General features: G+C 54.6%; 2 protein-coding genes across 4 annotated transcripts in view; one reads left to right on the top strand and one right to left on the bottom strand.

Annotated features, from left to right (window-relative positions):
• Positions 1-188: 188 nt before the first annotated feature.
• Positions 189-11614, top strand: SLC24A5 (solute carrier family 24 member 5). Its single transcript, XM_029070606.2, has 10 exons — positions 189-208; positions 720-823; positions 2510-2689; positions 6190-6273; positions 6456-6559; positions 6872-6972; positions 8625-8896; positions 9658-9864; positions 10628-10729; positions 11271-11614. The coding sequence occupies exons 1-10, from the start codon at positions 189-191 to the stop codon at positions 11591-11593; spliced, it is 1497 nt and encodes a 498-aa protein (XP_028926439.1). The 3' UTR covers positions 11594-11614.
• The window catches only part of MYEF2 (myelin expression factor 2), a 26388-nt gene continuing 12866 nt past the window's right edge, over positions 11003-24524 (bottom strand). Inside the window, exons 6-17 of one of the 3 annotated variants that reach the window (XM_029070401.2) lie at positions 23746-23937; positions 22707-22860; positions 22107-22156; positions 21923-21986; positions 20521-20625; positions 19912-19965; positions 19202-19276; positions 19011-19112; positions 18665-18793; positions 17223-17449; positions 17084-17135; positions 11003-12383 (exon numbers count right to left, since the gene is read on the bottom strand). In XM_029070401.2, coding sequence (XP_028926234.1) covers positions 12220-12383; positions 17084-17135; positions 17223-17449; positions 18665-18793; positions 19011-19112; positions 19202-19276; positions 19912-19965; positions 20521-20625; positions 21923-21986; positions 22107-22156; positions 22707-22860; positions 23746-23937 — 1368 coding nt within the window. In that variant the 3' untranslated portion in view covers positions 11003-12219. The remainder of the gene's footprint in view (positions 12384-17083; positions 17136-17222; positions 17450-18664; positions 18794-19010; positions 19113-19201; positions 19277-19911; positions 19966-20520; positions 20626-21922; positions 21987-22106; positions 22157-22706; positions 22861-23745; positions 23938-24524) is intronic. The other 2 variants (XM_029070402.2, XM_029070403.2) reach the window with 2 other exon arrangements.

Raw genomic sequence — 24524 nt, 5'->3', positions numbered from 1 at the left:
AGTAGTCGAAATAGAATCTGACAAGTGCCTGGACTGCCATGGAAGCTGCTTAGGTGGAGAGGAAGAAGGATTCTGGAGATGTTGTGGATTTGGCAGCAGCCAGAAGTGGGAGTTGAAAAAGAGAGAGAAGTCAAGGATAATGCCAAGATTGTGGACTCAAGAGGAAGAGACTGGTGGTGTTGTCGATGATGGAGGATGGGAAGAACAGGTTGGCCTGCCCCTTCCCTCGGTGGTGGTGAACAGTGCTCACACATGGTTCTCGAGGACTCACTGTGCAGATGAAGCCCATGTGTGTTTACAGCCCATGTTCCTGGGCTGGAAGAGATGGGCCACTGTGCTGGATTTGAGCAGTTGAGCTTCACACTTGTAGAAAAGCTCCAGGTAGGGACTAGGACTACCAACTCTGCTGTTCTGTACTCCCTAAAGCGCTTAGAACAGTGCTCTGCACACATTGTGTTCAACAAATAACACTGATCATTTGATTGATTGCCTGACTTCTGCTGACTTGGTGAACTCCCTCACCGGGGGCGAAGGGTGGGAGGGACCAGAGGAGGTGGGGACAGAGGAGTTGGGGGAGGGTACCAGGAAAAGGCTGCTCCCAGTGGGGGCCACATCTATCTCTGCAGTGTCAGCAACGGGATCAGTCCAGCCCCCACCCAGCCCCACCCTATGACCTTAGCCTGGGTCCACCCCCACTCCCCCACCCCATGCTTCCCCAGACGGCTGTGTGCCCATCCCCTGCTGGCCAACTGGACAGGTTTCCAGTGCAAACAGCTGCAGAGGGAGCTGGGGACCCTGGAAGCTGGAGAGACACCATTAGCAGGTGGAGGCAGGACCTGAGGAAGGGGGCTGGGCCAGGGGGGTGGGCCCAGAACCAGTGCCAAGTCGTGGGCAGGGTCAGGCACTTGAGTCAATCTCTGTTATGGGTCTTCACTATTGCCGCACCACATGGGTCTGAGGATGCACAGGCTCACAGAGCTGCCCAGGCCTATTCTCCCCTCCCCTTCTTACACCTCCTTCCACCCCATCCCCCAGACTTAGTTTGGGAGAGATAGGGGCTGGGGGCGGGGATCAGGTACCAGAGGTCCAGGCTGGCACTGGGCCTGGTCTACCTGGGTGGGGGGTGGTGGGAGCTGGGGGCAGGGGTATGGGTTTGTGGTCTTGAACTGGGGGTGAGGGAGTTATGACTGGGAGCTGTGGCTGAGGGCCAGGGGTTTGGCCAGGGGTTTGGCTAGGGGCTGGGCTTGGTCAGTTTGGGGCCAAGACTGAGCTTGATTACGGGCTGGGCCTGACCAGTAGTGGGGCTGGGGCTGGGGCTGGGGCTGGGCTTGACTGGGGGTTGGTCTTGGCTGGGGGTTGGGCCTGGCTTGATGTGGGGCTGAGGCTGGGCTTGGCTGGGGGCTGGGGACTGGGGCTGGAGCGGGGCTGGGGCCAGAGTGGGGCTGGGGCCTGGAGGCCGGGGGCTAAGGTCTGCCCTATCCTTCCGTGGCTTCTCCAGCAACTAGGCAGGGGTTGATATCCTTTCACTGCTGTAGAGGGCTCTCATCAACCTGAAACACACCTGTGGAAAGACAGTGTGCCACTCTCTCACATGCACACACTCAAACACCCAGACAACAGAGAGACACATTCAGAGAAACCAGAAACATGTACACATAGACACACAGTCCTACAGTGACAATGAGGCTCCCTCTCAGACCTCACCACACCCTCAGTTTCAGACACACAAACACACAGAGACCTACATGCATAGAGTGGTGTAGATACACACACACACAAACACAGACTGACACACTAAGACATACACACCCTGACTCTCACCCAGTGATACCCAAGCACCCTTACTGACCTTTCCAAACCCAGACACTCACAGACACACAGAGACCATTACGCACAAAGTGGTGCCACACACACACACACACACACACACACACACACACACATGGCCAGCCGCAGACTCCAGGAGGCTGGACATGGGTCAGGTGATGGCCGAGCTACAGACACAGCTGGCCCCGGGGGGATCCCTAGCTGCTGCCTCTCCCCTCGTGCCAAGTCTCCTGATTGAGGACATGATCAGGGGCCCCTCCCCGTCTCCTAGGCCCCTGGCCTGGCCCTGCTGGCCAGGATGAGGGGAGGGGAGGGAAGGAGGGCCAGTCAACCCTCACATGATGCAGCTTAAACCCTGCCTTAGCCCCGGCCAGGCCCCACTTGCAGCCATGGGACCACGAATGGGATGGTGGGGCCCACGCTGCTGGGTGCGGTCAGTGCTGTTAGGAGTCCTGCTCACTGTGACCCAGCTGCCTGCACAGGATGCAGCCCCCCACCCACGCTTGCGCAGGGACACAGGTAGGGGAGGGGCCCCTCCCCTGGTCGGCCCCTCCAGGTTCTCTGGGCTCAACATGGAGTGCGGGACAGAGGAAGGCAGGGATAAGGAGAACGACCACCCCACACTCCTGGAACCCCAGAGAGAGCGGCGTCCCTGACCCCTGACCTCTGATTTCCATCTCAGCAAATAGCAGCAGCTGTGTGTCGTCCCCGGCATCCGAGTTCCCGGAAGGCTTCTTCACCCAGCGGGAGCGGGAGGATGGAGGGATTGTGCTCTACCTACTGCTGGTCCTGTACATGCTCCTGGCCGTGTCCGTGGTCTGTGACAGCTACTTTCTTCCCTCCCTGGAAGCCATCAGCAACTGTAAGTAGGAGCATGGGCTGGGCCGGTCAGGCTTTCCCCACCCAGCCCCCCAGGCTCAGTCTGGCCCCGGGCCCTGTCCCTGGTAGTCTCCCCCAACCTGTTTTTTCACAAAAACCATGATGCCCAGGCGGCAAGAAGAGGGCCTTCAGGAATGGTTGGTGTCTGATGCCTCAGATCCTGGGAAAGTCTCAGGACCAAATCCTGTCAGACCCATTGCCCTTTCTTCCCCGGTCTACTGGTCTCTCCCCTACCTGTCATTGGAAACCAGGCCTGGATCCATTGGGTGTGGTAGAGCCAAAGGCAGGTAGGGAAGGTGAAGGAAAGGGCAGAAGAGGGGCTAGAAACAGCAGGGTGAAGGCAGCAGGGCCCTAATAGTAATAATGATGATGGTGGTACTTCATTCATTCATTCAACAGTATTTATTGAGTGCTTACTATGTGCAGAGCACTGTACTAAGTGCTTGGAATGTACAATTCCGCAACAGATTGCTAACTGCCAAGAACTATATTAAAGTGCTAGCGTAGATACTAGATAATCAGTTCAATCAATCAGTCATTGGTATTTATTGAGGGCTTACTATGTGCTCTGCCCTTGTTAAGCCCTTGGGAAAGATAGATTTGATTAGTACAATCCCTAACCACAAGGAGTTTACAATCTAGAAGGTGAGGCAGACATTAAAAAATTACAGATATGGGAAATGGCAGAGTGTAAAGGTATGTACATAATGTGGTGGGGTGAATATCAAGTGCTTAAGGGGTTTAGATCTGAGTGTATAGCTGATTTAGTGGGGAGGGTGAGGAGGGGGAAATGGGGATTTAATCAGGGAAGTCCTCTTGGAGGAGGTGTGATTTTAGGAAGGCTTTAAAGGTGAGGAGAGCAGTGGACCTCAGCTGCCTTCGACACAGTGGACCACCCCCTTCTCCTGGAAATGTTTTCCAACCTTGGCTTCACTGACTCTCCTGGTTCTCCTCATTTCTCTGGCCATTCATTCTCAGTATCCTTAGTGGACTCCTCCTCTGCCTCCCACCCCTAACTGTGGGTGTTCCTCAAGGTTCAATTCTGGGTCCCTTTCTATCCTCCATCTACACCCACTCCCTTAGAGAACGCATTCGCTCCCATGGCTTCAACTACCACCTCTATGCAGATGATACCCAAATCTACATCTCCAGCCCTGATCTCTCTCCCTCTCTGTAGTCTCACATCTCCCGCCTGCCTTCAAGACATCTCTACTGGGATGTCCTTCCGTCATCTCAAACTTATCACTTTCAAAACAGAGCTCCTTTTCTTCTCACCCAAATCCTGTTCTCCCCGTGACTTTCCCCTTACTGTAGACGGTACCACCATCCTTCCTGTCTCACTGGCCAATAACTTTGGTGTTATCCTTGACTCTCTCACTGGCCAATAACTTTGGTGTTATCCTTGACTCTTCTCTCATTCAACCCACATATTCAATCTGTCTCTAAGTTCTTTTGGTCCCACCACAACATCGCTAAAATCTGCCCTTTCCTCTCCATCCAAACTGCTACCACATTAATGCAATCACTTATCCTATCCCTCCTAGATTACTGCATCGGCCTCGTGGCTGACCTCCCAGTCTCCTGTCTCTCCCCACTCCAGTCCATACTTCACTCAGCTGCGCAGATCATTTTTCTACAGACATTCAGGACGTCACCCCGCTCCTTAAAAATCTCCAGTGGTTGTCAATCCACCTCTGTATCAAACAAAAACTCCTCACCATTGGCTTTAAAGCCCTCAAACACCTTTCCCCCACCTACTTCTCACTTTTCTCCTATAACTCAACCTGCACACTTCACTCCTCTAATGCTAACCTTCTCACTGTGCCTCCATCTCACCTATCTCGCTGCCGACCTCTAGCCCACATCCTGCTTCTGGCCTGGAATGCCCTCCCTCCTCAAATCAACCAGACAATTACTCTCCCTCCTTCAAAGCCTCCAAGGGGCCTTCCCAGACTAAGCAGAATTTTTCCTCATCTCCCACTCCCTTCTCTGTTGCCCTGACTTGTTCCCTTTGCTCTTCCCCACCTCCCAGCCCCAAAGCACTTATGTACATATTTGTAATTGTATTTATTTGTATTGATGTCTGTCTCCCACCACAGACTGTAAGCTTGTTGTGGGCAGAGAAAGTCACTTTTTGTACTTTCTCAAGCGCTTAGTACAGTGCTCTGTAAACAGTAAGCTCTCAATAAATACGATTGAATGAATGACCATCAGATATGAAGGGGGAGGGAGTTTCAGGACAGTGGGAGGACATAGGCAAGTGGTTTGTGGCGGAAATAGATGAGATCAATGTATGGAGAGTAGTTTAGCATCAGAGGAGTGAAATGTGTGTGTTGGGTTATAGTAAGAGTTTAGCAAGGTAAGGGAGGAGGAGGTGAGCTGATTGAGTGCCTTAAAGCCAAAGGTAAGGAATTTCTCTTGGGTGTGGAGGAAGTTGAGCAACCATTGGAGGTCTTTGACGAGTGGGGAAATAAGGACTGAAAGTTTTTTTTAGAAATACTATCCAGGCAGCAGAGTGAAGTATGGACTGGAATGGAAAGAGTTGGGAGGCAGGGAGGTCAGCGAGGAAGGTGCTTTCCAGAAATGGTGTGAAGGTAGAACCGACAGGATTTGGTGACTGACTGAATATGACAGAAACAACAGACCCTGTCCCACATGGGCCTCACAGTCTAAGGAGGAGGGAGAACAGTTATTGAAACCCCATTTTACAGATGAGACTGAGGCACAGGGAAGTTAAGTGACTTGCCCAAGGTCACATAACAGGCAAGTGGCAGAGCTGGGATTAGAACCCAGGTCCTGTGATAAATAGGCCTGTGTTCTTTGCACTAGGCCACATCACTTCCCACTTGCTTTAATAATGATAACAATAAAAAGTCATATTTATTGAGTGCTTATATACTACAAACTAATTACATACTAATGTACATATATGTACATGGTTTAGTGTAAAGAGCCCGGGCTTGGGAGTCAGAGATCATGAGTTCTAATCCCAACTCTGCCACTTACCAGCTGTGTGACTTTGGGCAAGTCATTTAACTTCTCTGCGCCTCCGTTACCTCATCTGTGAAATGGGGATTATGACTGTGAACCCCACTTGGATCACTCTGATCACCTTGTATCTACCCCACTGCTCAGTACAGTGCTTGGCACATAGTAAGCGCTTAACGAATACCACCATTATTATTATTACATAAATTCTGTGGGGCTGAGGGTGGGTGAATAAAGGATACAAATTCAAGTGTGATGCATAAGGGACAACAAAATAAAAATTAACATCAGAAGGAAAATACAGATTAAAAAGAAAAAACTTAATGAGGATCAAGGAAACAGTTCAGCAGGGCTACCTTGACAGTATTTTACAGATACAGCACATCCTAAAGGCCATATCAGGTTCATTCATACTGTTTTTCTTCTACAACTTGAAAGTTGCTGAGGTCTGTGTCACTCCACTGCTGCCTCTGCCTTCCCTTCTGCCTCCCCCAGACCTCGGGCTGAGCCCGGACGTGGCCGGGGCGACGTTCATGGCCGCCGGCAGCTCGGCTCCGGAGCTGGTCACCGCCTTCCTCGGTAAAGGGGCGGGGGGCTGGTGGGGGATGGGAGGGGGCGGGGGGCTGGCCGGGGTTGGGACGGGGCGGGGGACTGGCCGGGGATGGGAGGGGCGGGAGGATGGCCTGGGATGGGGCACTGGGCGGGGATGGGAAGGAGGCCCTCCGGCTCCGGTATGGAGGGGACCGACAGCTCTCCCGCAGGCGTGTTTGTCACCAAGGGCGACATCGGCGTCAGCACCATCCTGGGCTCGGCCATCTACAACCTGTTGGGCATCTGCGCGGCCTGTGGGCTCCTGTGCGGCGTGGTAGGTGCGCAGAGCGCCGCCCCTCGCCAGCCCCGGCCGCCTCCAAGGGTCTGGAGACCCGTCCCCAGCGCCGGCCTGACACCCCGGGGGCTCCCATGCGCTCCGACGGCCGGGGCCCGACTGCACGGAAGCCCCAGAAGTGGCCCCTCACTGGGGGGCATGGGTCGGGGTGGGGGGCATCGGAGGGATGGGGCATCTGCGGGGAGGTGCCTGGGAAAAGGGAGGGGCTCGGGAGAAGTGGCGGGGGGAATGGGAAGGGCACAGGAGGCGGCGAGCCAGAGCCCTGCCAAGGCATTCGGACCCACCCCTTAGACTTCACGGCTGGCGTGGTGGCCGCTGGGCAGAGACTGCGTGGCCTACGCCATCAGCGTCGCAGCTGTCATCGGCATCATCTTCGACAACGAGGTCTTCTGGTAGGACTCGGTCATCTGGGGAGGTGGTCTTTCTGCCCTTTGTCCTGGAAACGCTCTCACCCTCCGTGGATGCTCAGAAGGGGCAGGGGCTGATCGCTGTCAAGAACAGGAGGAGGATTTGGAGCAAGGAGTGGTGTGGTTTAAGGCCAGTGCCCAGCCAGAGGGCTGGGACCCAGGGGTGGCGTCCCAAGGGGGCAGAGACCCAGGGGTGAGGGATCCCAGGGTGGATGGATTCCCAGCTATTGCGGCTGGGGCTGCCTTGCTCCAGGCCGGCCCTTGTTGGCCCTGAGCTCAGACTGACTTAGCAGTAGACATATCTTACCATCTGTCATAAGGTACTCAGTCAGCTCATCCTCTCCTAATCAATCGGTTCCTTTTATTCATTGAGCATTCACTGTGTGCAGAGTAAGCCCTTGGAAAAGTACAATAAAACAGTTGGTAGGCACGTTTCCTGCTCTCAATAAGCTTATAGTCTAGAGGTCTACCTTATCTCCCTTGATCTCCTACAAATATCCAGCGCAACTTATTCACTGTACCTTCATCTTGTCTGTCTTCCTGTTGACCCCTTGCCCACTCCCTCCCTCTGGCCTGGAACTTCCCTGCTGTCATATCTGACAGAACACCTCTCTTTCCATCTTCAAAGCCCTACTAAAGTCATATTGTCTCCAAGAGTCCTTCCCTAACTAATCCCTCACTTCAATCAGTCAATGGCATGTATTCAATGTTTACTGTGTGCTGAGCTCTGTACTAAGTGCTTGGGAAAGTTCAATGCAATGGCGTTGGTAGACATGTTCCTTATCCACAAGAAACCTTCCCTTTTGCAATACCGAGGCATTTGGATGTGTGCCTCTTGAGCACTTTGATATTCATCCCTCCCCGAGCCCCATAGCATTTATGTACATCTCCATCCATAATTTATCATAGTGTCTGTCTCTTACTCTAGTCTATAAACTCCTTGTGGGTCATGATTGTGTCTACTTACTCTATCTTATGGTTCCCTTCCATGTGTTTCGTGCAGTGCTCTGCACTTAGGAAGCGCTCATTGAGTACCATTAATTGATTGATTGGGCTAGAGGAGCTGCCTGCTTCTCAGGCCACGATGTCTCCCTTCTTCCCTCCTCCCTGCCTCCCCACCTGGGTGGGGGTTCAGGACCAACTCCTCCTGGCCCCAGTAGGTACCTTGACCCTGAGTCGAAACCTCCTCCACAGCCTCTGCCCCGGCCCATCCTCAGACTTCCTCCAAAAGAGGTTTGGGAGCCAGAACTTCACCGCGCCGGTCCCTCCATTGGCTCAGAGAGCAGAAGGGTTGCTGCCTGTGGCTGCATACCAGCCACACCAGCAATCCAACCAGGAGCGAGGGGAAGATATTTGAGTCTCCCACTGGTCCCCAGAGGGGCACGTGCATGTTTCCACCAGGCTTGGGGGTGTCAGGACCTAGGATCCCGACAGTCATTATAGGGTTACGTTCCTAGCACCAACAATATTGAATTTTCCCCCAGTCCACTAGCAGGGAACACTCTCACAACAACCACCACAATTCTAACCAGGGCCCTTCCTCAGTTGGGCCTCCCCAATGGACTTGTGCCTCCGGAAATGAGTCCAGGTGCTGCTGTTTGCCTGGATTAACTCCAGCTTCTATCCTTTTGTCTCAGGTACGAGGGAGTCTTGCTGCTGGCAATATATGGATTATACATTTCAGTGCTGTGCTTTGACATTAAGATTAATCAATGTGTCATGAAGCGGTTTCGTCTCTGCTGCATCAGGGCCGTGGAGGAGAGGCCCGAGCAGCAGCCGCTGGTAGACGGGGAGGACGGTGAGGGACCTCTCGTTCGCCGACAGTCCAGAGCTGACAGTGGAGTCTTTCAGGAGGACTCCTACTCCCAGTTTTCTGTCAGTTTGCCCGGCCTTCATGAAGTTTCAGAAGGTATGTGTTGCTGTGCAAACGAACACACATACACACGCAGCTCTTTCCTGAGTTCAAACATCCATTCACGCATGTACGGCCCTTTCCCCAGGCTTGACCAAGCCCATCCCCACCTCCTGCCCACCACTTCCATCCAGGGCAGGGAGTTGCAGGCGGGGCTGGCACCTGGTCCAGTCCCAGGCTGAGGAGCAGGAGATGGGAAGGGGGCTGGGCTGTAACCGCAGCCACTTATCCCAACTTGGATCCTGCCCAGGAGGTGGGGCCGCCCCGGCTGGGCCGGGGGTGAATGCCTCCCCTCAACTCCGCTGTTGATCCGTCTTCAGTTGCTCCCATCCCAGCTGGACCTTCCTCCTGTTTCAGCTGTGACTGCATCTCGCACCTACTTTGGCCAGCAAGGACTGTTGGGCTGGAGTACCGGTGTCGCAGGATCTTCAGGGACCAGAGTTGGCGAGATTTTTTTTTCTTTATGGTATTTAAGCGCTTACTAGTTTCCAGGCACTGTACTAAGCCCTGGGGTAGGTACACGCTAATAATAATTATGGTTTTTGTTAAGCGCTATGTGACAATCAGGTTGGACACAGCCCATGTCCCACATGGGGCTCAGATTCTTAATTTCCATTCTACAGATGAGGTCACTGAGGCACAGAGAATTGAAGTGGCTTGCCCAAGTTCATACAGTGGTCACCCCAGCTAGGCCCCGGACAGTTTCTCCCCTGAAAGTTTCAAACAGAACCATGCCGATGATCTCCGATTCCCCACAGACCCCCCGAGTGTCTTCTCCGTGCCGGAGGCTGACTGGAAGCGGGCCTTGTGGGTTCTGTCCCTCCCCATCATCACCCTTCTGTTCCTGACCACCCCAGACTGCAGAAAGAAGTTTTGGAAAAAGTGTTTCATGCTGACATTTGTCATGTCTGCGGCCTGGATCTCGGCGTTCACATATGTCCTGGTCTGGATGGTCACCGTAACCGGTATGTGCCTGTGGTCGTGCTAAAGGGTGTAGGCCTGATGGACTTCAAGCACAGGGTGATGGAGCGCGAGAGGGCACGCCGAGGTCCCCGTCTCATGCTTCCTGGCATAGCAATTTGGGGGGCAGCACCCTGTCCCAGTGAGGATGGGAGATGTGGCCAACTGGTCTGCAGGCTTGGATGAAGCTCAGGTGTCACCCCCAAATGGGGATTGTGAGGGGTGATGGGCTCACAAAGGGAGAGGGTTTGGGAGGCCTGTTTTCCTCCTCCAACAACAGCTGTAGCTGCCTGTTGAACTTCTGCACATGATTGGGACTTCCAAAGGGAGGCAGCCAATTAGCAACATCAACACTTTTTCTGAGCCCTCCCCGCAATCTGCTCCCACTTTTCAAAAGGGCTGGAGGCAGGGGAGCGGTCAAGATGCAGTTCCAGCAGGCAGTCTGGTGCAGGATGGGCACCCCCCACCCAGGAAGGAGGGGCCTCGCCTCCGTAGGCCAAACACAAGCCCACGATTCAGGCTCAGGGTTGGATGCCTCCCAAACCCCTTTCACCCCAAGCCCCAGCAGGCATGCCTGAGACTGTCACCGGGATCTCAAGGCAGGGGTTCAAATTTCTTGTTGACGTGGATGAAAGAACAGCCTGGCATAAACCCACCCTTCAGGTGGTCGGCCTCCAACCTGGGCCGGAGTCTGCCCTGGGAGAGGCAGGTGCCAGTCCTGGCCCAAGAGAGGCCATGAGGATGGGGTGTCCCTGTGCTCTGCTGCAGGGGAGACCCTGGGAGTGCCGGACACAGTGATGGGACTGACGCTGCTCGCAGCAGGGACCAGCATTCCTGACACCGTGGCCAGCGTTCTGGTGGCCCGGCAAGGTAGGATCTGGTCAAGGGCCCTCCTCTTGCCCCTCTTTCCACTTCTCCGTCCTTCCCGTTGCCCAGGCACCAGGCCAGAGTAAGGCTCCTCTGCGTCAGACCCCGGGAGAGTTTGGGAAAGCCCTCCTGAGGAAGGAAGGAAAGAGGGAAGGGGGGGGGGGGTAGAATTTTGACAGTTTCCGTTCGCTGAGACCCCTTTTCTGTCGAGGTATGGAGATTCACAGATAAAATTGGTCAGAGACAGGAACAAAGGCAAAAAAAAGCAGCCCCATGCTCTACAGAAAAATGGTTTAATAAATAAAGATAATTACTATTTGATAAATAAATGTTAAGGCTTTAAACACTAACCAAAAAAACAAATGAGCAAATACAAATTCAATAAGAATTCTGCTCTACCACCATGGTTTATAACATAAACAGAGCGAGTTGATCCAGTGTAGGGTGGGAAGCGGCTCACAGGGAAGGCTGGCCTTGCTTAGATTCTAAGCACATCGTAGCAGCAGCAGCAGGAGGAACAACAACCACATGCTCTCATTTGCAGGGAAAGGAAACATGGCTCTGGCGAACATCGTGGGCTCCAACGTATTTGACGTGCTGTGTCTGGGGCTGCCGTGGTTCGTCCAGACCGCGTTCGTCCTTCCGGGGGCACCCGTCCAGGTGAACAGCGGTGGGCTGACCTACACGGCCTCGGCCCTGCTGCTGTCCGTGGCCCTCCTGCTCCTAGCCGTCCACTTGAATGGCTGGAGGCTGGACCGAAAGCTGGGCGGGGTCTGCCTGGGGTTGTATGTGGCATTCGCTACATTAGCCGTCCTGCATGAGCTGGGGGTCATCGGAGGCGGCGGGACCCGGGGCTGCGGGCCCTGAGAGCTCTGCTGGCCCTTGACTCCAGAGGGAAACCCCACCAAGTGGGGAGGGGACCCCACTTTGGTGTGGCATCAAATAAAAGTGTCCCAAGCTCCCTTGGTTGGTTCCAGCTCTTTTTTACAGAAAGGCTACAGCATGGCCTAGGAGTTGTCGTAAGGGAGGCTGAGTCCCAGCCCGTTTGGGCCGAGCCCTTTCTTCTCCAGGCGGGGCACGAGGTGGGAGGGTCATGCCTAGAGAAAATGCCGCTTCTGGAAAGTCATCTGCTCTGAACCCACCTGGCAATCGGGACCATTTGGGGCATTTGAACACTAAACAAATGTGCCTGTGGAGAATGAAAGGAACGAGGCGGAGGCGGCTTGTTTTATTAAAAACAGTAGAACCATTCATTGAAACTGAATGACCAGAGCCCCCATCTTTCACAACCCAACTGTAGCAGGGGGTGGGGAGGGGGCCAGCAGCATGGGGCCTTGAACCCCACCCTGGAATGGGGCAGGAGGAGGGGGAAGACCCTGGGGACTCCACAGTTTGTTTTGGACGCTTGGAACGCACAATAGGGTACTAACAGGACAGAAGGGGAAGGAGGCGCTAGCCAGGCGCAGGCGTGTCTCCGCCCACAGAGTTGCCCATTAGGCGTTACGGTCCAATCGCACGTCAATCTCCCTGCCACTGATTTTGATACCGTTCATTATGCGACAAGCCTTTTCGGCTGATTCCGGGGAGTCAAATCGGACTGTCCCACAGCCTTTTGACTTTCCGTTCTCCATTTTGATTTCTGCAAACATGACGTGACCTGGAAAGACAAGGCGACCATCTGAACGGCCCCCAGCCTACAGGTGACCACTGTGCCCCTTCCCATGGAGAAGGCCTGCCACTCTGGGGCAGAGCTGATTGGTGAGTTGGTCTCCGTCTGGTGATGGGATTCCAAAGCCGGGATCCCAGGGGGGAGCCAGACAGCCGGCTGGGACCAGTCGGGAAAGACGGGGTTCCCAAGGTGCAGAGAATCACCCCGCTCCTACCTTATCCCAGGCCCACTCACAAACCTCTTGAGGGTAGGCGGGAGGGGTGAGGGGGAGAGGTAGAAGGCAGGGCAGGCCCACTAATGCAGGACAGAAGGTGCTTGGCAGAACAGGCAGCAGAATGAGGCTCTGAGGAAGGAAGAGCCCAACCTCAGTGGAAAAGGGCCAAGGCTACACCTGCTGCTAACTAAGGCCTCTTCTGGAAGCGACCACAACCATCTGGCATCTGGCTCAGGTTAAGCTCAGGGTCAGGAGCTGGGATGAGGTGGAGGGGGCAAAGGCAGCAGGGAAACATGACCTGTCCCAAGTCCCCATAGAGACAACCGTGGATTAAAGGAAACAAATGTGATTTGTTCCCACTTGAAGCTGTGCAGCTGAAAGCATCATCAAGAGGGGTTTGGACTGACCCATGGACTAGTGGTCTATTCTGGGTCATGCTAGGGGAGAATCAGGGGTGATGGATGGTGTGTGTTGGGTCACTGGGGGAGGCAAGGATGGACAGGGCAGAGTCAGGGGTGTCAGATGGCCTGGGAGAGTGTTAGCGATGAAGAGGGAAGAGTCAGGGAAGTTGGGTGGTCTGTGCTGAGTCACTGGAGGAGAACCAGGGGTGGAGACAAAAAAGTCAGGGGTTTGGGAAAGTCCATCCCTGAATCTGGACTGGGGGGGTGAGGTGGGCAGCAGGGCCATCAGCATATGGTTCTTCCAAAGGCTCATGAACCAGGTAGTTTTTCCTCACTATGAAAAACCACTTTGCTTACCCACTCTAGAATAAAATGAGGAGCAAGATCTGTTCCCCAGCACCTGTGCATACCAATGCCCCATGCCCCCCTCAAAAAAACACCCTCCAAAATTTCTAAAAACCCAGTACCACCCCAACTCAACTATTTGGCTCCTGCACCAACATGGGAACTGCCAGGTGATGCTCTGAGAATTGGGGACTCGGTCCACTCGAGGCAACCACATTCTAATCAAACTTTTCACATCACATCACAGCCAGAGGACAATCTCAAAGTTGAAAAGAAGACTTTCACACTGGAATACAAGACTGAGTTGGAGGGTCTCATTGGCGCTGGGCCCTAAGCCAGAGCTCACTGCCACAGCTTGCAGGCCCTTTTCCCACCTTAACTGAGTAGCTGACATTCCAGGGAATTTTGACAAGAGGAAACCCAGTGAGAAGTAATCGGTGGGATCCAGGGCCCGTCTAAGCAACCCCACCGATCAGGAGTCAGCTTCTCAACCAGGTGGGTCCCTTCCCTCATGGCCACTGCTCCCCAAGGTGTCTGCAGAAAACAGTCACTGTTCACCATCAAAAACTCATTCTGGAGGTGGGGGACCTTGCCTCAACTATAACGAAGCTGTTAACGTTACACTCTGGGAGTAGCATTCTCCTGGCAGGTTGCTGTGAGGCCCAGAAGCCTTCAGAGAGAATTCAAAATGCATTTTTACTCGACAAAATATATTTAAGACCTTTCCCATTCCCACTGCCAAACACTCTTCTGCAGAGGGATGGGAAGGATAGCCAGGTCAGTACGGACAGCAGATGAGGTGTAGGAGACGATGGTCCAAGTCGCCCTCAAAGATACTGGAAAAAGCAGCCCGGGTCCCAGCCTGCCACCCGAAGTCCAACTTGGCAAAGAATGCTCAAGCCCCAGCTCCCTGCCTGGCCATACCTGGCCATCATCCTCCTTCCTTAATAATGTTGGTATTTGTTAAGCACTTACTATGTGCAAAGCACTGTTCTAAGCACTGGGGGAGATACAGGGTAATCAGGTTGTCCCACGTGAGGCTCACAGTTAATCCCCATTTTAAAGATGAGGTAACTGAGGCCCAGAGAAGTAAAGTGACTTGCCCACAGTCACCCAGCTGACAAGTGGCAGAGCTGGGATTCAAACCCATGACCTCTGACTCCCAAGCCCAGGCTCTTTCCACTGAGCCATGCTGCTTCTTTGTGTCCCTACCATCTTGAGGCAGCCAATGGAGAAGGATAGTGATCCCCCTAAGGCAGTCCAGGAATCCATTTCCTGGATTAATTCCCGAGCACTTAGTACAGTGCTCTGCATATAATAAGTGCTTAATAAATACCACTGATTGACTGATTTTCCTCCTTCTCCACCATCCCATTCCATATACACACACACCACCCTGCTTCAGTGTTTCATCACCTCCTGACTAGATGACTGCAGCAGCCTCCTTGCTGGTTTTCTCACCTCCTCAGCTTGCTATCCTGCATTCCGAAGACTGGATCATCTTTCTAAAGCATCATTCATCACATACCCATGGTCCTCTCAGACACCTCCAATCTTTGCTTCTTCCTCTGCATCAAGATGAACCTCCCCACCAAAGGCTTGGCTCCTGGCTGTTCACCATCTACCACCTCCTTATGCATCTACTCTCTTCACTTACTCCTCCTCGGCTCAGGCGCTCTGCCTCCATCAAGATCATCCGTGCACAAAATTGCACCCACCTTTCTCCCTCATTAGGTTGTACACTTCTTGAGGGCAAAGATGTCCCCTCACAAGTGAATACCACTGAATACATTGTAGGTGCTTGGCTAAGACTTGATTGATCGACCTGACACACTATGCAACTCTTTCTTTCAGCCGGAAATCCTCTACCTCTAAAAAGATATAGATCTCCTACATATCCATAATGTACTTATTTAATGTCTCTCTCTCCCTCTAGATAGTAACCTCCTTTTGGGCAGAGAACATGCCTGTCAACTCTGTCATGTGCTTAGTACATGCTCAGCATACAGTAAGAACTCAATAAATACTTCTGATTGGTCTCTGCCAGACCACATCCTTCCCCTCCTTCAAAGCCCCCTAAAATGACTCTTCCTCTAGGAAATATTCCCCGATCAGCCCCCACCTCACCATCCAGGTCACGCTAACCAACTGACGATATTATTAATAGTCATCCACTTGTCTCCTCCACCAGACTGTAAGCTCGTCACAAACGGAAGCCGCCTCCTCTCCTTTTGTGGCATGTGTTCAAGCGCTCAGGAGAGTGTTCTGCAGTAGGAGGGGGCCAGTACAAGGCTCTGCACTCAAGAGGGCACTCAAAAGGTGCTCAATAATGCTGTTGACAATGACATCCCACCATAACCGGCCCAGTTCTGTATGGGCTTCTAACCAGGCCAGAAGGTGACCTCGTGAGTGAACACGTGGAGATTGGCCAGCGGACCCCTCACAGGGTGGGCAGGTGGCCTGCTGGGGCCCCTCAGGCCAGGAGCCTGGCCCATCCATCCTCGGCCCAGGGAACAGGAGCCACTGCCCTGGCTGAGCCAGGAGCCCAGCGCCCCCCTGCTCCATGTGGCATAGCAGAAGAGTGGCGGCAATCAGCCCCGGGGACACAGGAATTGGGCAGCCCCCCGGGCTACTCCCCATTTCCTGCCCCTTCCCCCCAAGTTGGACTTGGCCCCACCATGGCCCACAGCACCCATGAAGATTCCCATCCACCATTCCCCAGCTCCTCCCCACAAGGAGCGTGTTCGCTTGTTGGCCCCAGTTCACCCCAGGCAGGCCAAAGGGTCATTGCTGGGCTGTCTTGTTACTATTTCCCCAGAGGTGAGAATCAGCTCCCAGTCCCTGACCTACTGGAATCTTCCTCTTCTGCAACCAAAGCGCTCCCTCTGCCAAAACACTCGGCAGGAGTTGCCTTTCCTCCCAAGGCAGACTGACACCTCCCCGGCTTGAACCTAGCTGGCTTGGCTCAGCTTCCTCAACAGCTGGGTGCCTCTGACCGCCCAGCCTCACCCCCAGCCCTCAGGTCCCTCTGCCTGGCTGCCCTGGGTCTCATCTGGGAAACTCTCTGCTGAGATGAGCCACTGCCTCATGCTCAGAGGGGGATTTGTATGGGGGCCAGGTGGTCGTTCCATTTCTCGTGGTTGTTCATTTCTCTATATTTAGCCCTTGCTGGGATCAGTTGTGCCCCTGTTCCCACTGGATTCCCACTGGATGGACCTGATCTGGGCCTGCTGGCCTGACCCTCTGAAGCAGAAGCTCTTTGAAGGCAGGGCTGACGTGTTCCCCGATGCTTGGTGCAAAGCGCCTCCGGTGCTCAGCCAGTGCTGATATACGAGCAGGCTATGTGGGCACCCAGAGCACCTCTGCAAAGGACACCGCACTCTCACGCGGCTACGGGTACGTTGGGCCATTTTGCTATTAGCCCACCCAGTTTGAGAGTGAGTGCATGGGGTTTATCCTCCAACTGGGTTTCCCAACAGGTCCAGAGAATGCCACTCTGAGCTGTGGGTTTGCAGTGAGTCACAAAAAGAATGGAAAGGAACAGGGAGAGACCACCAGCACCAGCTGACAGCCAAAAAAATTCACTCCCCATTAAAATTCTCCTGAGTTCTAGGGTGGAAATCCTTCATGCCGGGTGAGTGTCCTGGGTGCTCCCGCAATACACACACACGCGCGCGCGCACACATTTTTTCTCTCTCCCTCTCTCTCCCCCCCGCGCCCTCACTTACCACACTGACTGAATTTCTCTTTCAGTTTCTGCCAGGTCAGGTCGAAGGGAAGCTAGAAGGAGAAGAGGCAGGTGGAGGTCAGATTCGGCAGGAGCTCCCGGGGCCACAGCTGGGATCTGTTTGGTGGGGATTTGCTTACGTTGCGCACAAATATCTGGTGGCCTTTGGCGCTCACTCGGTCACGCATCCCGCTTCCCACTGGGCCCCAGGGGAATCCACGCTCCATGTCACCGCTTCTCTCCAGGACTGGGCCCAGCCCCGGGCCAGGGCCCAGCCCCGGGCCAGGGCCCAACCGCTCTGGTACGCTGCCCATCCGCTCCAGGCCCAGACTTCCACTGGTGCTGCTCAGCCCACTCATCCCAGTGCCTTCATTGCCAGATGGGAGAAGGAGTAGAGACAGACACATAGAGAGAGGTGATAGGGCGAGAGGGAACAAGAGCAGAGCACTACATTACTACGTCGACTACACCGCCAAGTGGTGCTCCAGAAAAGTGCTGCAGAATTGGTCCTTGGGACAAGTTCACGGAGCCTCCGCGTGCATCCGGCTAAGCAGCGGGCAGGCAGCTCCCCACAGCACTGACTTTCGTGGAGGACTCCACCCCCACCGCACCCATGAGTCCCTTCCATGATACGTGAATGCCAACACATTCCCACTCTCTCTCTCTCATGGCTAAAGCTTTGGGGCCATTTTCCTTCTGTCATCTGCCCTCAGGGCTGGATGTGAAAAGTCACCCCCTAGCCACAGTGAGGGAAGGGGATTTCTCCCCTCCACCATGTCCAGTGGGACCAAAGGAGATGAATAGAAGGACAGCTTAGGAGCTTCCTTCTCTTCTCCTGATGCCAGTCTGGGTCCATCTCAGCAGGCCAAAGGGATCTGGGTGAGGACGAGGGAGACTATAACTTCCCTGTGGGCAGGGGTCGAATCTACCAATTCTACTGTACTGTCCTCTCCCAAGGGCTTAGTGCAGTGTCTGCACACAGTAGGCACTTAATAAATACCATTGATCGAATGATTGACTGAGCCAGGCTTTCCTTCACATGAACTCAGGAGCCTAACAAGGGCAGGTTCACCCCAATTTCAGCAGAAACCCATCGCCCTGCAAAGTGCACTCACCCACCCCCTCCCCAACAGTAGCACATGCAACTCTCTGTCCATCACTTGCCTGGATGTCAGTGAGGGGCCTAGTTCAGCACCCACCATCTACCAAGAACCATGCTAAGACCTGGCAGGCAAGAATCTTAGGCCCTTTGCCAGATGCTCCCACTGCCCCTGTGCCATTTCTCCCTCCGTCATGCCACCTCAGGCTCGGGTGCTGTTTGAGGTCATGTCAAAGACCACCCTCAGGACAGTCCCCAGGTGAATATTTCACCAGCCTTTAGGACAGGGTTCCGGCTGGGCCACTGAGCTGGCTAGCCTCCCTTCCGTGTGCCACCAAGTTCATCTGTCTGGGCCCAGTGGGCCTCACAAGCCAAGAGCTAGCCCCAAGGAGCCAGGCCCCGGATCGGAAAACCCTCAAGAATTCCCTGGATGCTTGGTGCTTGGCCTTCAAGAGGAGGAGGAGTCCTGAGCCCCCTGCTTGCCTGGAGAGAAACGTCGAGGCATTGGCTCATCCACTCTTCCAAAGGCATCTCCGAAGCTGCGGCTCATGCTGATCTCACCCCGGCCAAAGTCTCTGTCCATGCTGCCACCCAGCCCACTGCGGTAAAGGTCTGGGAAGAATGGTCAGAGATGGACATCAGTGAGACTGACAGGCCGCTGCCAGGCTGCTGGCAACCTCATAGCCATTCGCATATCACACCTGGAAACACATTCACACACACACACACACACACACACACACACACACACACACACACACACACACTTTCCTCCAGGGAAAGCCAAACCGACCAGAAAGGGACAAACAGATCCATTCGTCCGACTCACCACCACTGCTGCCCACGCCTGCTCCCATGGCTGCCAGACCCGGGCCCGGGCCCAGCCCGCTGCTCAGTCCGCTCCCTCGGAAGTCGTCTAGGGAGCTCATCCCTGCAGGATGGGGGAGAGGTTCAGGAGAAGGAAGGAAGGCAACAGCTCCCTGGCCACCCCCTCCCCACACCAAGCCAAGCTTGACCTACCTCCCATCCGGCCAACGCCTGCACCCCCAAATCCGCCCATGCTGTTTGTGGCTTCTATTCCAAAACTACTGACTCCTGACAAACAAGAGTGAGGTTTAAAACTCCAGGGGCAGGCATGAGTGACGAGGTTCCCCTCCTTCCAGGAACCAAGACCCAGGGGAGCCCGGGTGGGGTTGAAGGCAGGGCCACCCCCCCTTCCAGGGACCAGGTCTCAGGGCATCCCCTTGGGCTATCCCTGCCTGCCCTAGGAAAGACAGAAGCTACTATGGGTCATCCCGACACTGCTCCCCAGCCTGCCCGATTCACCTTCATCCCCAGCACCAGCATCAATACCTGGACTCTGCCTGGGCTTCCTGATGACTCCAATGCCTGAGTCTCACCTCAAGGGTCTCACTGAGTCTCATCACTGTCTCCGTGTTCCAGAAGAGGAAACAGAGGCCCATAGACAATAGGAAGCTCCTCTCTGGGACCACGACACCTCCCCATTCTCTGGGACCCGCCACCTCTGCCAGGCCCCCACCCCCACCACCCCCCGTTTCGGGGCCCAAGCCACCTCTCTTCTCCCCAGGACCACTGGCAAGCCCTGGAAACCAAGGGCCTCAGACAGACAGGAAACTGGTGAGCTGGTTTCTTTTTCCATTTTTCTGCACGGCTGCCCCACTTTCCTCCGACCTTCCACCCCGGTAGTGACTGGCCTAAGCCATACGTACCTCCTCCTCCCATTCTAGTCATTCCTCCAAATCCCGGCCCGTCCATTCCCAGTCCTCAAACCAAAGAGAGAACACATTTTAGGTCCTGGGAGATGAAGCTTTCTCCTCCGCCGGACAGCTGGAAGGGGAGGCAATGCTGGGAAGACTGGGGGCCCACTTGTCTGACCCACTCCCTGCTCTCATGCCTGTTTCCCCTCTTAGTGTGGAAGCTCCTCATGGGAAGGGGATGTGGCACTTGCTTGTTCTGAACTCCCCAAGTGCTCAGTCCAGAGTCCTGCACCCCAAGGGGGACCGGGCCACCTGGAAGTCTGTCGGTCACCTCGGCAAATGAGCGAGGGGCACCTGGGAAGGCACCAGCTGGGTGGGGGGCGGGGGGGAAAATGTGGCAGTGCTTTCCAGGGGCCAAAGACTGACCTGGCCCAGCTCCCTTCCCCACCCTCACCCGCCTCTGGTCCTCTCACGGCTTGGCTCACCTGTTTGTGCCGCCCCACCCCGAGCAGACGGGACTCTCGCGGCCAGGAGGGGACGGGCCTCGGGAGCCACCCTGGCAGACAGAGCACGTGCGCAGAGCCGACGGTCAGACTCACACAGTCGAAGGAGAATCCTCACCTGTGGGCCCGACGCTCCCCATTCCACCGCTGCCCAGGCTCAACTGGCTGGCACTGATGGGCTGTCCTCCGGGCCCAAGGCCCATGCCAATGCCGCCCAGTCCACCTACAAACACACGGCCGCCTGTCACTGGTTCGTGTTTCGTTCAGTGCTTGGCACGAGCGAGCACTTCGAGATGGCACAAGGGAAACAAGGCTGCACCACGGCCTCAGGCAGCACCTGGCGGCTAACATCAGAGGCTCAAATTAGGAGCGGTGCACTTCCAGATGTGCCAGCTCAGAAAGGGCACACTGCCCTGCACACCATAGCCTGCCTAGACAGGGGATGTAGACCAAGCCTCTTTCTCCAAGCTGAGTGCTATGCCTCCCTTTGGCCTGGCCTCAGCCCTTAGTCTTGGGTTGGAACCTCCCCTCACATACCTGGCCTTCCTAGTGTCTAACAGCGGGAATGACTCCAGCTTCTAAGGGCGCTCCAGGCAGAAAAACTGGAGGATGATGGCTAGAACCATAAAGATAAATGGACAACATCCAGCAGAAGACCTGCAGCAGCCCCAGCATGTTGTCTCATCTGTTGCCCCAGCCACGGTTAGCCACGTTCATCTTGGGGCCCTTCCCTTTCAAAAGCCCTTGGAATGAGGGATGGATCTGCCTTTGCCCTTGCCCTTCCGACCCATTCAGCCCCCGGAAATGGTGTCAGTTCGAGACGCTGAGAGTGAGAGCAGTGTTGGGGGCTGGAGGTTTGGTGCCAGAAGTGAAGCTGGGTTCCTTAGGATTACCCAGTCAGAATGGTGGGCTCGAGGATGCTTCCTAGGAGTCACCTGCCTCCATGAAGACAGCTTAACTGAACCAGAGACGTCCCAGACTGGGGAGCCTGCTGCCGGTCCACAGGCAGGGGGATGGACGCGTCAACACATCAACCTGTCCTGAAGTCTCTGCTGGGAGATCGGGCAACCCCCACCCTCCCTGTCTCCCTGCCTCTCCCACACTGTCCACCTCCCTCTTCTCTCCATCAGCACAGCTTTTAGAATTGTCCCCCCATTTCCCTGCAGTTCTTGTGTGCCATCTGCTACCACTGCCCGCCCCCTGACCCCTTCACCCCCTCACCAGAGACCCCAGCACCAGCACCATAAAAGAGGCTTTACCCGGTCTAGGTCAATGGGACTGGTGTACTGAAAAGCTGAAACGGCTTTTAAGTTTAAAGTCTTAAGTCGATTTGTCTCCAGGTGAGGGTGGCCTATGCAATCCAACCATGCAAAAATGGGCTACCCAGGGAGGTCAGCAGACACCAAGGCTGGGAGAAAAGCAGGGGGCCTGGGACTTAGTGAGCTGAGAAGATGCTTCGGCAAACATGCAGGGCAAAAGTTAATCACAAAATAAAGAAAAGCGGCAGAGCTCCTACTCACGGGGTAACTGCGGAGTCTTAGAGTCATGCGAGCGGTAGTCATCATGAGGCACCGACTTGTCGTCCTAGCAGCCAAACGAGGGAACGGCAAGGTTAACTCCTACTGGTGGTCTTCACCCCGCCCCACTCCGCCCCGTCGCCCACCCCAGAGGAGACGATGACTCGTCCGAGGGTTGGGGACTCACCATTTTCACATGCATGGGTCTATCAAATAAAAATTGTCCATTGAACATAGCTGAGGGTTCAGTCAAGGAAAACCAAATCAAAGCATCTTGCGGTGCTCCCAAGCTCCAAGCCGAATTAAGCATGCAGAGTAAACCCTGCACTTCACCCCTCCCTCTCCCCACCCACCCAGACCTTCCTGCTTCCAGAGGGCGGCATAGGGAGACGATGGCTGCTCGGAGCACTCTTCATGGTGCACACTGAGGTGGTGCTCACAAGCCCGAACTGCTGGGGGCTTCAAATGGACAGTCTATGTCCTTGCATCTGTCACTGGAAATGCTCACTCCCCACAGCTGTGCCCAATAACCCATTTAAGTTTCAGGAGTGACTTCAGTATCTGGACGTGGCAAAGACCTGCCTGACCTGGAGAACCCCGGCCTCGCCTACCACGAAACCAGGTCTAGAGCAAAAGCCCTCTGGGCCCCTGGGCAGCGGTCCACCCCCCATGCACCACCAGCCCAAGCTGAAACTGGGCCCTGCCCTGCCCTTGCCTGGCTGGAAAAGCTCTGGGCCTGGGTCCTTCACTCACACTGGAAGTCATGCCCACAGGAGAGTTAGGATACAGATTGCTTGCACAGCTTCAATTGCTTGTTCAAAAGTGACTGTCCCCATTCCTCTGCTCTTGCCATCTTTGTCTTCTTTAACATCTGCCCGCTTTACTGAGCCAGCTATGCTGAACACCTCCTTTAGCTTCTTCCAGCCAACTTTGAAGTCCAGCTTGACACAAAATGAGAGTCACATCACATTACTACCTCTAGACTGCAAGCTCCTTATGGGCAGGGAACGTGTCTGCCAACTCTGCTGGGCTGTACTCTCCCAAGCATTTAATACAGTGCTCTGCACACAGTAAGTGCTCAATAAATACCACTGATGATTACGGATGCCCAAATCTCCCCCCACAGACCCAGCCCAGAATATCTCTACTCAAGTCCCAACTGCCAGAAGCCATCCCGGTGCAGAAGCTTATCTGCAGTACTCACAATCTCAGCCTGGAAAGCCCTGGAGAGGTGGGTTCTCTCACTGCTTCTACCCACCTCTCCGCACCAAACCCCCTTTGGGACGGAGATTTCGATGCCCATCAGGCTCACTTTGGCTCAAAATGGTCCTGCCCGTTATTCCTCTGGGGAGGCGGAGAGGGAAGGGCAGCAGAGAGTTACTGGCCCAGCTACTTTTACTGCCAGTTATTCTGATTCCAACCCCAAGAGAACTAGTCATTTCGTCAGCGTCTGTTAAGTGGGCCATGGGTGTCGGGCGAACAGCCAGAGGGAAATTTAATTCACAGACCAGACTGCAAAACTACCAAACAGAAACCCGTTTACCAACACACCGACACAGAAGTAGTGAATTTCAAGAGCCAGGAAAGTGCTGGCCCCAATTCTCTCTGAAAACTCCCAAACCCAAAGTCGGTCAGCGTATTGATTTGAGAGTAGGATTTGGAGCCGAGGTGGAAGACGGCTACTATTTTCTTTCCGTTTACACTAAGTCCCCCAGCGTGCTCTTGCACCAACGGCCAGCACGTTGGTTGGGGTAACAGTCCCGGCTCAACAAGAAATTACACAAACAAGCCAAATGACAGAATTGAAGACTGAAGCTGAAACTTACGTTAGCCACAAAAACTGTGGACCCAAGTCTACCAGCCTGCAAGTTACTGAGCACCTCAAGAGGAACGTTTGGATTATTGAGAATGGAAGGTGGCAAACTTGTCAGCCCCGGTCCCATTTCGGGGCCGTGTCCGGCCGGAAGAGGTCCTCCTGGGCGATGCAGTGCCCTGCGAGCATTCTCGCCATCGGGGTCCTACAACACACATTGAAGACGAGACACCAGCCTATGAGTAAGTGCGCGGCTAACGGAAGTACAGCAACAACTTCAAGGGCTACAACAGCTAACACATACACACACATGACTGGCCCCAGTAGGGAGCCGTCTCGCCGGCCCGGTACGAGTGACCTTGGCAGGTGGCGTCTGGTTCTCTCTCTCGGCCACGGATGTGGGTGTAAGCTGCTGGGGGACCAAGCACACATCCTAATCTCCAGGGACAACTGTTTGGAACTTTTGTCAATCACTAAAACCACTTGAAACACTTGAAATCTGCTTTGCCTCCAGACTGATCTCTTTGAATGGAGAGCCACCCTCCTGCACCCAACCATCAGTGCCCCCACAAGTCATCCCCCCACCCCACACCTGTTGACTTACCTGAGGAGCCCACTCATTCCAAAACACCAACTACAGTGATTTGTCCCCAAGTGTACCTGGGGGTCCATCACTATCCACAAATTCATTGCCTTCAATGCCTTCCCCAACCCCAGCATTCCAGGTTGAGCAGAAGGAACCCTACCCCACCCATTCCAGTTGTCTAGAAAAACAGGAGGAGAAAGGGGCAG

Source organism: Ornithorhynchus anatinus, chromosome 8, assembly GCF_004115215.2.
Source record: "Ornithorhynchus anatinus isolate Pmale09 chromosome 8, mOrnAna1.pri.v4, whole genome shotgun sequence".
Classification (NCBI taxonomy): Eukaryota; Metazoa; Chordata; class Mammalia; order Monotremata; family Ornithorhynchidae; genus Ornithorhynchus; species Ornithorhynchus anatinus.
This window is presented reverse-complemented; position numbering and strand designations above follow the sequence as displayed.

Bases quoted from the DNA above. Each gene is read 5' to 3' on its own strand.
- SLC24A5 (XM_029070606.2), top strand. From the start codon at position 189: ATGGAGGATGGGAAGAACAG. The intron at 8,897-9,657 runs GTATGTGTTGCT...GATTCCCCACAG, and splicing joins CCTTCATGAAGTTTCAGAAG to ACCCCCCGAGTGTCTTCTCC. The intron at 9,865-10,627 runs GTATGTGCCTGT...GCTCTGCTGCAG, and splicing joins CTGGATGGTCACCGTAACCG to GGGAGACCCTGGGAGTGCCG.